Here is a 14,182-nt window from a genome sequence, read left to right on the forward strand (position 1 = left end):
AAAGAACTCTGCAAATCTTAGCAGACTATTTAACTGTGGGTCCTTAGAGGTTGAGAGACTTAGATAATTGGGAAGCCCTTAATTCTATGAACTCAAAATTGTAAATATTTCAACATAAGGTTTAGAGATAGAAGAGGACCAGACGAGCTAGTGTAATTCCTTCTTTTACAGATGAGGAAAGTGAGGGGGGGTTATCCTAGAGCTGGAAGAAGCCTTAGGGTTTATGGAGAGTCACACACTATATACCAGGAGAAACTGAGGTCTGGAGAGGGGATGTTGCCTTGACAGGTTACATGACTAGTTAGTGGCAGAATCAGGGCCCCGAAGCCAGAAGTCTCTCTACTCACTTCCCTAGCACCAGCTTCCCATGGAGTGGTGCCCTGCCTTCCCAAACTCTCCTCCCTACCAGTGCGACCTTTGGCAAATCAATTAATCTCTCTGGGCTTCATTTTCCCTGTCTGTAAAATGAGGAGTTGGACTATGATCACTAAAGTCACTTCCTGCTGCAAAGCTGTTATCCTGTGAAAGGCCAAAGTTCAAATCAAGTCAACAAGCATTTATTAAGCGCTAACTATTTGCTGGGCACAGTGCTAAGCCCTGGGAGAAACAAAAAAAGGACATAAACAGGAGCTCACTGTCTAACGGAGGTGATAATACTACATAGAAGATACATTCAGGGTCGAGGGAAGATTTGTGATCTCAGAGGGAAGGAGTAGGGGTCGGAGGATGAGTGGGGAAACAGGCAAAGGCGTCCTGCAGAAGGTGGGCTCCGAAGTGAGTCTTGAACTCAGGGGACGATTCCAAAAGGCCAAAAACCCCTGCCCCAATTTAAAATCCTGTGCCCCGCGGAAGGTGGGTAGGGCGAGTTTCCTAAGACCCAGGCTAGGCTGAGCCAGTGTCGGCGCCAGACTGAGGATGCTCCCATCCAGGAACCCTCGGGCCTTCCCCTCCTCTCGGGCTGGCTTTCGGTTCTCTCTCCCTCCCCCGGGCCTCGCTTCCCCCTCCCCCGCCCTCCCTGCAGTCCTGCCCCTTTAAAGACATTCCTGAGGGAGTGGCTTTGGTGACATCAGCGCGAGGCATGAATGAACAGGAGCCCAGTTCTCACCAAACTTCCATTAAGGACTTGTAGGCAGGAGGGAGTAGTCGGAGGTGGCAGCAGCCCGAACGGGAGCCGGGAGCCGGGAGCCGGGGCCGGGGCCGGGCTGGGGCAGGGCTGGGGCAGGGTTGGGCAGCGATCGGTCCGAAGCAGGGGAAGGAGCCGGGAAAGACTGAAGACAGTCCCCGCTTGCGGGACGACGAAGCAACGAGCCATGGAGCTGCGGGGACCCCGGGCGCCCCTGGTCGCTCTCTCCCTCTTCCTGGGCTACACGCTGGCTGTGGCGCGGGGCAAAGAAGGTGAGCGGGCCAGCGGTGGGCAGGAGGGCAGACGGGCTTGGGGCGGCGGAGGATCGGGGCAGTCCCTGGGGCTCCTGCCCCCGGGAGGGACGGGGACCTGCTCCAGTCGCTACCACTTGGAATATTGACCTGGCGCCGGCGGGTCTCCGGCCCGGGGCTTCGGAAGGAGGGCGGGGGCTGAGTCGGGACGAGCTCGGGAGAAGCTTTCTCTTTCCCCCCACCCCCCAATGCCTTGACCCCGGTGGGGGGCGTGTGCAGATGCGCCCGGTTAGGAGGCGGGGTAGGGTGGGGTGAGGTGCGGTGAGGTGGGGGCAGGCGGCGGGAAGGGGGAGAGGGCGAGGCGGCTGCCGGACTAGCGACCACGAGGTTGTGATGCCGAGCAGCTCCGGGACACAGACCGAGTCAGGGATAATGAGGAAGGGGAGTAGCTTCCCCTACGGGCGGGTTTTGGGGATCACTTGGAGGTGCGGGCAAGGAGACAGTCTGGTCGGATTCTTACTGTACACTAAACCGACCCCTGTCGTGTGAGAGGACTTTTGTAGCATTGTTTTGGGGGAGTCTTTCCTTTTGAGGGGTGAGGTAGAGGAGGTGTTTGACAGCCACCGAGTGCTTGCTACAGCTACATTTCCCAGAGGTTCTGCCCTCCTCCCCAAATTTCGTTCCCAATTCCTAGGTCTGCAAGATGCCCTCTTCCTTCCACACTCCCCCTCCCCTCCTGCCCCAACAAACTGCAGGACCCATCACCTTAGAACTTTTGAAGGTGGGGTGTGGAAGTGAGAGGCCGGACAGGAAGTCTCTGTGCCTCAGGTTCTGTGAAAGGGGGTGACTCAGAGAACTGAAATGCAGTCGGTGGGGGTGCGGTCTCCCGGCACGGTGGTGTGCTTATCACGCCTTTGGGGGGGGCGCTGGACACATGGGGATGGGGATTCAGCCCCTACCCCTATCCTTCAGATTTCCCGCTGGTCACATTGGAAGGGCTGAGGCTGAAAAGAGAGAGTGGAATGGAAACCGGCAGCCCACTAGCCACTTAGATTTCTCAGTTGTCTCTGCTCCTTATACTAGTTATCTGAGCGGGGAGGTATGCCTAGAAGTTCTGAGTCTCACTTTCCTCGTCTGTAAAATGGAGAAGATGCAAGTACTCTCCAATTCACAGGAGAAAAAAGCACCTCAAAACCATATTTAAACACAGCTTTTAATGAGGGTCAAAATACCTCCATAGTGAGGTTGCTTGAGCTGGGGGACAAATGGTTTGCTCTCTGGAAGGGCAGTCCCACAGGATCCCCTCTGGGACTAAGATAGAGACCTGCCCCTCCGGGTCAAACTCAATATGGCTCCCCCCCCTTTCTCCTGACTTCCAAACTGGGGGCTACACCCCTTCCCACTCTGGCTCTGTTTCCATCGACAGTAAATGAGAGATTGGTTGCAAAAGGATTTTTTTTTCTGGTAATTGAATGAGGGAGAATGGAGAAGAAGAATCGGGGTTCCAGAGAATCAGTCAATAAGCATTTATGAAGTGCTTGCTGTATGCAGGGTACTGTGCTAAGTGATAGGGATACAGATGAAATGCAAAAAATAGAGAAGCAGTGAGGTAGCTTGTCCTAGGGCTGAGAAAAGGTGGGACTCACAGCTCCACTGAAAGTGACAGAGGAGAGCCCCATCTCCCTTCTGCTTTCATTTCCATCTAGATTTTAACACCTGAGCCTTAAATAAAGCAAGTGCTTAAGAAATGTTTGTTGAGTGGTTGACTGATTTCCATCTTCCTCATTAGTAGGGCTGAGGTTTTAAAATCCCCAGTTGGGACAAAAAGCTCTCCCAGAAGAGAAACAATTATAGAAGTGATGAGGAAACATTGGCTTTATGGGGTGATATCTCTTCTCCTATCCCTGGAATTCCTTGGACCAAACATTATTCTTTGGGAGAGAGCATGTGTAAATGAATTGGGGGCCTCTCCAGAAGTGGGTGGGCAGAGGATGAGCCACTTGGAGCAATCCCCCCCCCATGCTTCCACTCCCTGTGACCAAGTTGGTTCAAGTATGCCCTTCCCCATAGCCTGTGGTTGGAGAGGAAGGACAGCTGGAAAATCTCCCTGGCCTCTCCCCCCACTTTCCTGCTGACCCAACTTGGTGGGGGGCTGGGAGAGAAAGGTATTTCAGGATAAACTGATGATTCAACCAGAGCTTCCGTCGATCTTAGGGATGAACTCAACCACTCTCCAGATTTCAGCCTTTCAAGGGTAGGCTGGGGGCAGGCAGGGGTGGGGATGGGTTTCTTTTCATCTATGCCTTCAGTATCCCAAGGCTGCTTAGTGTTCACACAGTGCTGGTCTGGGGACAGGGAGGGCTTCTAGTTGTCATTTAGTTTCTGCCTGAAGAGTCCCTTGGGGTACCTGCAGATGTAGGTTTCCAAATTCCAGCACCCAGTCTCTTCCTCTATGGGTCAGGGCCTTGGTTCCCCCTGCCCTGATGTGGATGCCATTAAAACCACAGGTTTTAACCAGGGTATCCTGGTTCCCCTTTCCCTGGTTTCTGTTATCAAACTGTTTGGTACATTGTAAGTGATTAACGACTGCTTAGTGATCTCTTGCCATCTTCTCTCTGGTATTCAAATCCCCTTACAGTATGTGACAACTAGATCTCAGAGAGAGGTGACCCATTTTTACCGACGGGGAAACCGAGACCAAGAGAGAGGAAGATCACAGAGATCGCAGGAAGCAGAGCTAGGAGAGACTAGAATGCATGATCTTCATTTCAATAACATCCCAAAAGCATGGGATAAAAAGAAAGGTCATCAATAAAGCAGTGTTTTAAAAAGAGATAGAAAGCTCTGAGAGAACCTGGGTTTAAATCCTAATTCTTTTTCGTCTTTTGTGAAACAAGAAGGGATGGTCTGGAAGGTTCCAGCTTTATATTGATGATCCTTCTATTTGTGAGGCCAGTTCCCTGGGGGCCTCACTCAAAGGAACCCCTTTCCTTGGAACAGGCATCTAGTGACAAGCCTGTGAAAAACAGGTCGCCAAGCCTGCCTCAAAGCTCTGTGGAGGGATATGTTGATGCGGGACTTTGAAGGCTTTTCCTAGTTCTAGGGAATTTCCAGCAGATGGAAGCACTCCCCCCCCCCCCCCGGTTGTTTGAGGAGATACCATTTAAATTGGGGCCCTGAGAGTTCTGGCATTTGGCCTGGGATAGGTGGGGGTTACTCCAGAGAGAAACTGATTCTAGAGGTTGGAGGTTTCCCTTTGAGAGGAGGCCATTAACCCCAGAGCTTTGCTCCACCTTCCTCAAACTTATCATAAGATTTAGTGCTGGAAAGGACCTTAGAAGTCATCCAAGTTCCCCCGACACTTTACAATGGAGAAAACTGAGGTCCAGAGAAATGACTTGCCCAAGGTCACACACATAGCAAACAGCAGGATGAGAAATCTGAACTTATCTGACTTCTAAAACCAGTGTTCTTTCCCCTACACCAACTCATTAACTTTGTCCCCTGGGTCCCTGGAAACACTTACCAGACTTTGAAACTCTCCTCCCCTACCCACTCCATCGGATGAAGAGGGATCGGAAACACCAGTCCACTCCTAACTTCCAGCCAGAAGATGGGGGTGGGGGGTTTGTAAGGGGAGATCCCTTTTTTCCAATCTCATCTCTAGGGGAGGGGGATAGAAATGCTGAATTCCTTCCTCTTGGGCCAGAACATTCTTTTTCCAAGAGAGGGGGTGGTGGTCTGTGATTTTCCAGGCCTGAGCATGTCCGAACAAATCCGCTCACCATCCTCCCGGGTCGGGCCCTCCCTCCCCCATCCACTTCCCAAGTCCCCTATCTCTCTCCCTCTGCTGGCAGGCCGGACATTGCAGCCTCTGACCTGGGGCCTGAGCCACGTTGGATTTCCTCTTTCAGATCTAAGCAACTCGTATCCTTCCTTTGGCTGGCCACTGTGCCAAGAAGAGGCAGGATACACTCCCCCTGCCCCTTCCCCTCATTAGGAGTCTGAAAACCAGAGCAGGAGAGGGTTTCATTCCTACCCCAGCTGAGATGATATAATCATAGCATTTAGAGCTATAAGGGACCCTTAGATATCTATCATTTTGCAAAAGAGGAAACTGAGGGACATTGAGAGAGAGAGTGACTCACCGTGGGTCATATGGCTATTTACTAATAACAGAGTTGATCCATGAGACCCTTCTCACCTTTTAGCATCGTGTGGCACATGGGAGGTGCTAGGTGGCTCAGTAGATAGAACTCTGGACCTAGAGTCAGGAAGACCTGAGTTCAAATCCTACATCAGGGACTTTCTAGTGCCTGTGACCCTGGGCACATCCCTCAGTTTCTCTCAGCCTCAGTTTTCTCACTTGTAAAAACAGTACCCACTTCTCAGGATTGTATGTGATGTTCCAATGAGATAGCAGAGGTAAAATGCTTTGCAAACCTCAGCGTGAGATGTAAATGATAGTCATTATTAACTGCATACTGATTGATGGATTCTCACTTCCACTCTCCCGGTTGCCCATGCTGGGAGGCTTTCCCATTGCTAAGTGAGTTGGGCGGTGATGGCAAGAGCTCAGGTTTTTGGAATCACAGCTCTTGGCTCCAAATCTTCTAACTCCTACTTACTAGCTGGATGACCTTGGTCAGTTATCTAACCAGTCTGGGCCTCATTTCCCTCATCTTTAAAGTGAAGGAATTGGCTTATGTGCTTTCTAAGGCCCTTCCCGGTTCTAGACCCTACCTCTCTCTGCCTTTGTTTCTTCATCTGTAAAACCTGGGGAATAACACCACCTGAATCTCTCTGGGATATTGAGGATTAAATGAAATAAGGTCTGGATAAGGTCTGGAGAACACTTTGTAAACCAGAAAGGGCTGCTGTAAGTGTCTGTTATCATGATTTTCACTTTCCATCCTGGGCCCCCACAGCCTAAGGGTTGGGAGGGTCCTACCCCCTCTGCACCTGGGCCTTCTTCGCTCCCTAAGCCCTGAGGGAAACCCTTGATCATGGCCCTCCCCCGGCTTAACTGTACGGGGCCAACTTGAACGTTTTCAGGGCCTCCCTTGAAACCTCCCCATTTAATCCCAAAGCTTTGCTTCCTCTGGGGATGGTAATCACCTCCTCCCCTTCCCTGCTCCCCCTTCCCTCCCACCCAGATTCCTTGTCATCTGATGGGGCCCCCTGAGGCTGTAATTTCTTGGGGCTTTGCTGGGTACTAGGTATGTAGGGGGGTGGTCAAGTGGGTACTGGGAGTTTTGGTGTGGTGTCTTGGTTGGGCAGAGAGCCAGGAGAGCTCTGGAGCAGGATGGGGAGAGATGGTCAGGCTTGGTTAGTCCTAAGCCTCCAAGACGACCCTTGAGGCCACTGCCCCGCTCTTAGCTGTTGCTTCCTTCTGGAGCAGAGCCTACTCTCTCTCCCCAACCCCCCAGTCATAGCCTTTAGACTCTCCCTTCCTCCAGTCCTCCCCGCTGCCCCACCCCAACCCCCACCCATCTTTGTATCATCATATCCCCAGGGCTTAGTCGCTTCCCAGGGCAGCCTGGGTCACCCAAAGATAATTCAGTCTAATTCTATTCAATAAAAATGTGTTAAACACCTACTATGTACAGTGTACTTACCTAGTGCTGGATTCAGCACTGGGAGAATATTTTTTTAAAAGATGGCTTGTTATTTTATTAATATTGGGAGCTCCCAGTGGAGAAATTGCCTTTACTAGTGACTTGCATGTAGTAAGACTCCTTACTCTCTTCCTCCTTTCCTCCCTTCCTTCTTTCTTCCCTTCTTTCCTCTGGCAAGCTTCCTTCTCTTAGCACAGTGCCTGACACATAGTAGGCCCTTAATAGGTGCTTACTGACTTCCTTCTTTCTTTCCTTCCTTCTTCCCTTCCTCCCTCCCTCCCTTCCTTCCTTTCTTCTTTCTTTCTCTCCTTCCTTCCCTTTTTCCTTCCTTCCATTCTTCTTTCCCTCTCTCCCTCCTTCCCTTTTTCCTTCCTTCCTTCCTTCATTCCTTCCTTCCTTCCTTCCTTCATTCATTCCTTCCTTCCTTCCTCCCTTCCTTCCTCCCTCCCTCTCTTCCTTTTGCAAATCTGTATCTGCTCTGTCTCTGATAGTTGCAAAGAGTTGCCTGAGGCAGTGAGAAGTAAAGGGATTTGTTCATGGTCCCACAACCAGTATGTATCTTAGGTGAGCCTTGAACCCAGGTTTTCCTGACTTACAGCTCTTCCTTTCTCCATACCTGGACAGGCAGCCTCTGTGGAAAAAAATTTGTTGTTCATTTGTATCTGACTCTTGGTGACCCCCCCATGGATCATATCACACCAGTACTGTCCATCCGGTTTTCTTGGCAAAGATCCTGGAGGGGTTTTCCCTTTCCTTCTCCAGTGGGTTATGGCAAACAGAGGTTAAGTGACTTGCCTAGGGTCACACAGCTGGTAAGTGTCTGAGGCTGGATTTGAACTCAGGTCTCCCTGACTCCAGGCATAGCACTCTGTCCACTGTGCCACCTAGGGAAAAAAAATAGCAAGTTTAAATGATATGAGGTTCTTTGGTCTTGCTCAGCACACAGCTCAGTAGAAGGATGGTTCAGATTGGTGGGAAGAAACACTAAGTGAGCTAGGTGACTTCTTCAGAGGAAGCGCCTTGCCAACCAAGGCTCAGGAGGGACTTCCTGGAGGAGGTGGCAGGCTTTGAGTCAGGCTTTCAGGAGTCTGTGGGTCCAACAAGTGACAAGGGGAGGGAGGACAGTCTAAGTATGAGACACAGAGCTAGCAGAGAAATTGAGGCAGGGAGATAAAGGGTATTTTGTGGAGGGGACAATTTTCTTGAGCCTAAAGTGGTTGGAGGGGAAGGATAGGAGATTAAGCTGGAAAGGGGCTTGGTGGGGGGCTGTGGAGGGCTTTGAATGCCCGGCAGAGGAGTAGGGAGCCCCTGAAGATTTGTGAGCAGAGGAGTGACGTGACAAGGGGCTTGCCTCCGTCTCTGCTTGCTCTCTGAGCCCTGGTCCCTTCCAGTCACCCAGGTAAGGGTCAGCACGAGTCAGGGGTGGACAGGAGTTGGGGAGGCTTCACCCAGCCCTGCCATGAGCTGCTCTGCCTGTCCAGCATCGGTGAAGGGGCCCCAGCCAGCTGTGTCTGTTTGGGGATTGGGGGTTGTGTCTCTTCCCTGGAGGGGTGGAGGTATTGGGGGGGGCATCCGTGCTTTTGGCTTGATCTCTCCTGCTCTGTGGGCTTTGTGGTTTCTCTGCGGTGAGAGGATCAGTTTCCAAGACTCTCTCCTTCGTGTACCCCACCCCCAGCCACAGCCCTACTAGCCTTGGAATTGTTCCCACCTGTTAAGAGCTTTCTCCTCCCGGGTGCCCCGGGCTGTCTGCCCCCACCCCTAGAGGCTCGTGTGCTCGTGGGTTTGACAGCACACGCATGTATTCCAAGCTGGGAGAACATGTCCCTCTCCCTGGGTGTGTATGGGTGTTGAGGGCTGGGGTGTTAGATGCTTCAGGTGGGTGCTTTGGACAACTGGGTACGAACCCTGCACTGCATCTGGTACTTCTGTCCCTGTGTTTGTGACTAGGTTGAGGGGCCCAGTTTGGGGACTCCTGCTGTGGAGGTCTGTGGTATCACTTAACATGCCCCATCTCCCCCATCCCCCCACTCCATCCAGCTGCTGCTCTCCTGCTGGGCCATTCCCCCTACTCTTGCTGGGCCTGGATTTGACTTCAGGTTGGCTTAGAAACCCAGGGCTGCTGGGGGAAGGGGAGGGCTTTGTGGTCCCAAAGCCTCATCTCTTTCCTTTTCAAGGATACCCTATTCTACCCCCTTCTTCCCCACCCACATCCCAACCCTGTGGGGAAGGGGAAAGAGCTAAATTTCAGATCAAAAGAACCTGGTTTTGAAACTTGATTCTAAAGCTTATTGACTGTGTGACCTTGGACTAAGCATTGGAGCTCTCTTGGCCTCAGTTTCCTCATCTGTAAAATGAGAGGGTTGTTCTAGACAGCCTCTCAGGTCCCTTCAGGCTCAGAATCTATGATCCATGCTTCCTTGGTTTCTCCTGATCAGGAGTTCTTAATCTGGGGTCTGTGGATAGATTGAAGGGGTTTGTGAACTTGGTTGGGGAAAAATATTACATCTTCATTTCAGTTTTACTGGTTTCTTTTGTAATCTTGGGTATTTTATTTTATCTTATGCCCCTCTGAGCTCTAAATCTGTGGTCTTATGACCAATTTGTAATGGGAGACCCTTCCAGGGGTGTTGATGAAATCACTGGATCTGTAAGGAGATACTGGGAATCCCACAGGCACAACAGGGTTCAGGGGTAGGGGGGGTGAGGGTGGCAGGTGGTGAGGGGCTGGCCTCAATGGGGTCCTCAGAACTCACTGCTTCTTCTCTACCCTCTCTTTCAGTGGTACTATTGGATTTTGCTGCTGCTAAAGGAGAATTAGGTTGGCTAACACACCCCTACAACAAAGGTGTAAGTTTCCAGGCTTGGAGGGGAAGGGAGGTGGGGGAGTCAAGGGGTGGGGGTTGGGTGATACCCTTAGGCCTAGCACATGAAGGGGAAAGACATCTCAGAGCTGGGTGCAGTGAGAAGAGCTTTGGATTTGGAATCAGAATCCCTGGTTTCAAATCCTAACTCTGACACTTCTAACCTGCATGACCTTGAGCTAGTCATTTCCCATCCTCTGGGCCTGTTTCCCCAGATATCAGATGAGAATTGTTGGATTACAGGGCCTCTAAAGTCTCTCCTAGTTCTTAAATCTGTGATTTCCTCTGGAGCTGCCTTTGGAGTGGAGCTATCTTTGTGATAGCTGAAGCCTGGTGTTTGATTTTTGAGATCTCTGACCCTTCTCCCACCAGCCCCTTGGGAAGACTTTCCCAAGGAAGGGAGGAGTTAAAGATTTCCCCTTCAGCCAAAGGGCTCCCGGGGAGTGGAGCAGACATACCATTGCACCCCTAATCTCCCTGATCCTTCCTCAGGGCACACACATGTGTTGGGCAGGGGAAGCCTGCTTCCCTCCTGCTTGGTGCCCCTTCTTTGTCCTTCATTCCACGCTGCTTCCCCTGTACCTTCGGGCACCAGAAGGCTTGGGTTGGCTGTCCATCCCTCCAGATCGTGGCTGATTCTCAACCTGGCCCCCCCACCCACTCCCTCCCTCTACAGGTTGGACTGGCTATCCCTTCTTACTCTAAAGGAAGAGGCAAGATGGTAAAGTGGCTGGAGCTCTGGGCCTGGAGTCAGGAAGACATGAGTTCAAATCTGGCCTCAGACACTTAATAGCTATGTGATCCTGGGCAAGTCACTTTAACCTCTTTCTGCCTCAGTTTCCTCAACTGTATAATGGGGATAATAGCACTCTCTTCTTCCCAGGTTTGTTGATATTTGTAAAATGCTTCCATGCTCTATAAATGCTTATTCCCCTTCACCCCTTAAATTTGGTCATTCAGCCCTGGCTTGGGAGTTGGGCTACCTGGGTTCTAGTCTCGTGTTGATCATTAATTCACTGTATGAGAGAGTCAAAGGGTCCAATTCCCTCTTCTTTTTGGTCTGCAGTTTCTTCACTTGTAAAAACACTGAGGTTGGACCAAAGGATCTCCAGAGGAATTCTGAGTTCATGAGGCTAGTGATCCCTCCCAGTTATGATATTAATGATTGAGCTAGAAAGGGAAACTGAGTCCCAGAGGAGGTTAGCTATGGGACCCCCTGCAAGCAACAGAGGTCAATGTCAGAGCTGGCATTAGTATGAAAATCTCTTGCAGGACTCTTTGTACAACATCCAGGTTGCCCAGCCTGGAGCAGGGTAGGGCTGCAGCAGCCTTAGGAGTGAAAGGGTGGAGCTACCTGGGGCTCCAGTGTGATGGTCACTCCTTTTCCTGTTACTCTGCTACTCATTTGCATATTATTCATTCTATGTCCCCATCTGCCACCTCTCCCCCCCATCAGCCCTACCACCTTCTCCCCCAGACACTGATCCATCATGGGCACACAGGCGTCTGAGATTAGAGGATCACAGGCTTGGAGCTGGAGGTCACCACAAAAGCCATCTCATCTAAACCCTCACTGTATAGAGGGGGAAGCTGAGGCATGGAGACAAGAGCCCCAGGGTCACACAATCAGTTAGTAGCAGAGCCAGGTGGATAATCCCAGTCTGGGTCTCTTTCTACTGTTCATGTGGCTTTTTTGCTTCAAGAGATAGTGTTGCCTAATGGTTAGAATGCTGGCCATGGAATCTGCAAGACCTAGGTTAAAGTCCACCTTCGGCTATTTATTAGCTATATGGTCATGGGCAAATTGTTTGCCCTCTTTTTCCTTGCCTGTAAAATGGGGGTAGCAATGGTAGATCTAACATTCTGTGTTCTAAGGGCCCCCCAGTTCTGACATTCTGTGTTCTAAGGGCCCTCTCAGCTCTGACATTCTGTGTTCTAAGGGCCCTCCCAGCTGTGGCATCCCGTGTTCTAAGGACCCTCCCAGCTGTGACATCCTGTGTTCTAAGGACACTCTCAGCTCTGACATCCTGTGTTCTAAAGCCCCTCCCAGCTCTGACATTCCATGTTCCAAGGGCCCTCCCAGCCCTGACATTCCATGTTCCGAGCGCCCTTCCGGCTCTGACATCCTCTCTTTTCTGACTGCCTTACAGTGGGACCTGATGCAGAATATTATGGATGACCAACCCATCTACATGTATACCGTGTGCAACGTGGTGTCAGGCGACCAAGACAACTGGCTGCGTACCAACTGGATCTACCGTAGTGAAGCAGAAAAGGTCTTTATTGAGCTCAAGTTCACTGTGCGAGACTGTAACAGCTTCCCTGGGGGCGCCAGCTCCTGCAAGGAAACCTTCAACCTGTACTACGCCGAGTCTGACGTGGATTACGGCACCAACTTCCAGAAGCGCCAGTTCAAGAAGATCGACACCATCGCTCCCGATGAAATCACCGTCAGCAGCGACTTCGAGACCCGCAACGTGAAGCTCAACGTGGAGGAGCGCTCAGTGGGACCCCTGACGCAGAAGGGCTTCTACCTGGCCTTCCAGGACATCGGGGCCTGTGTGGCCCTCCTCTCCGTGCGCATCTACTATAAGAAATGCCCCGAGATGCTGCAGAGTCTGGCCCGGTTCCCAGAGACCATTGCTGGCTCAGACTCAGCCAACCTCGCCAAAGTGGCTGGTACCTGTGTGGAGCACGCGTCGGTGGCTCCAGGTGGCGAAGAGCCCATGATGCATTGTAACATTGATGGGGAGTGGCTGGTGCCCATTGGGCAGTGCATGTGCGAGGCGGGCTATGAGAAGCTGGAAGAATCCTGCCAAGGTGAGTGCCAACCCCTATCCCCGCCTCTATCCCCCTTCCCAGATTCTCTGGATGATGATGACAGCCCTTTCCCTGAGTATTGGCAATCCTTTACTATTTAAAAATGCCTTACGTCATAGGGGCTCCACACCTATCATGAAAGTGGGGCAGAGATTATTCTTTCCATTTTTCAGGTAAGCAAACTGAGGCCCATCAAGGGAAGTGATTTGCCCAGGTGGCCAGTAAGTAATGGAGCCAAGAGCAGAGGTCCTCCAGACTCCCTGGTTCAGGGTGATTACCATTGCTCCCCTGGGCCTCTCCAGGCAAAATAGCAGAGAAGTGAATCAGAGTGGCCAGGCTGGCAGAGCCCTCAGCACTCCCCACATCCTCCTTACCCGGCAAATAGCGGGCACCTAATAAATGCTAGTTATGTGACCACAGGCATGTCCGAGGGTCTCTCTTTCCTTGCTGGTAAAAAGAAGGTACTACATGAGCCCAGAGGCCCTTCTTGTTCGTTCAGTCACGTCCAACTGTTTATGAGCCCATGGACCATAGCATGCCAGTACTGTTCTTGGAGTTTTCTTGGCAAAGATACTAGAGTGGTTTGCTATTTCCTTCTCCAGTGAATTAAGGTAAACAGAGGTTAAGTGACTTGCCCAGGATCACATAGCTAGTAAGTGGCTGAGGCTGGATTTGAACTCAGGTCTATCTTGACTCCAGGCCTGTCACTCTATCCACTGAGCCACCTAACTGCCCCCAGGCCCTTCCACTTCTAAATTCTATGATCCTGTGATCTCTAGAGGTCTTACCCTGTTTTAGTATTCCAAGTTCTAATGTTCTGTGATTTAAGGTCTTTCACCAATTCTGAAGTTCTGTGTTCTAAGCTCTCTCCCAGCTCTGATGTTCTGTGTTCTCAGGGCCCTCCCAGTTCTAACACTTTGTGGTCTCTGACCCCAAATCTTTCCATTGCTTTAGTCCTGCCTCTGACACCCCTCCCTGTTTGTCTTAGCTGGCTGGCACCTTTTTAGGAGATGGTCTGTCTAATCTAAGCAGGATCCCTTGCTCCCCACCCCAACACACAGACACACACACACACACACACACAGACACACACACAAATCCCCTACCCAAGAGGCCAGCCCACGGACACCCTCTGGCCTGAGACAATGGCTGCTGAGGATGGAAGGGAGGGAAGGGGGTGGTGGGGAGTGGGGCCAGGCAAGCTGGCCGCTCCCCACATGACATCCTCGGAGAGGAATGTGAGGGTTGGGGGTGGGGGTGAAAACTTTCCACAGGCTGGTGATTCAAGCTCTGAGATAAGCACTGGGGTCCTCAGAAGGACTGGTAGGGGTCACAGGGCTCAAACTGGGAAGGCTCCCCTCCTCTCTAGCTCTTTCTCTCCCTCCCTCTGTTCTCTGGAGAAAGGGACCTAGAAGGTCAAGGATGCTGGGAGGGTTTCCAAGTAGAAATTGTGCTTTCATGCTCTGTGTGTGTGTGTGTGTGTGTGTGTGTGTGTGTGTGTGTGTGTGT

General features: G+C 51.4%; 1 protein-coding gene across 1 annotated transcript in view; it reads left to right on the top strand.

Moving 5' to 3' along the window:
• Positions 1-1,234: 1,234 nt before the first annotated feature.
• The window catches only part of EPHA2 (EPH receptor A2), a 40,188-nt gene continuing 27,240 nt past the window's right edge, over positions 1,235-14,182 (top strand). The window contains exons 1-3 of the mRNA XM_027842722.1: positions 1,235-1,395; positions 9,772-9,839; positions 12,004-12,673. Coding sequence (XP_027698523.1) covers positions 1,311-1,395; positions 9,772-9,839; positions 12,004-12,673 — 823 coding nt within the window. The 5' untranslated portion in view covers positions 1,235-1,310. The remainder of the gene's footprint in view (positions 1,396-9,771; positions 9,840-12,003; positions 12,674-14,182) is intronic.

This window comes from Vombatus ursinus, unplaced genomic scaffold (genome assembly GCF_900497805.2).
Source record: "Vombatus ursinus unplaced genomic scaffold, bare-nosed wombat genome assembly UNPS02014884.1, whole genome shotgun sequence".
Taxonomy (NCBI): domain Eukaryota; kingdom Metazoa; phylum Chordata; class Mammalia; order Diprotodontia; family Vombatidae; genus Vombatus; species Vombatus ursinus.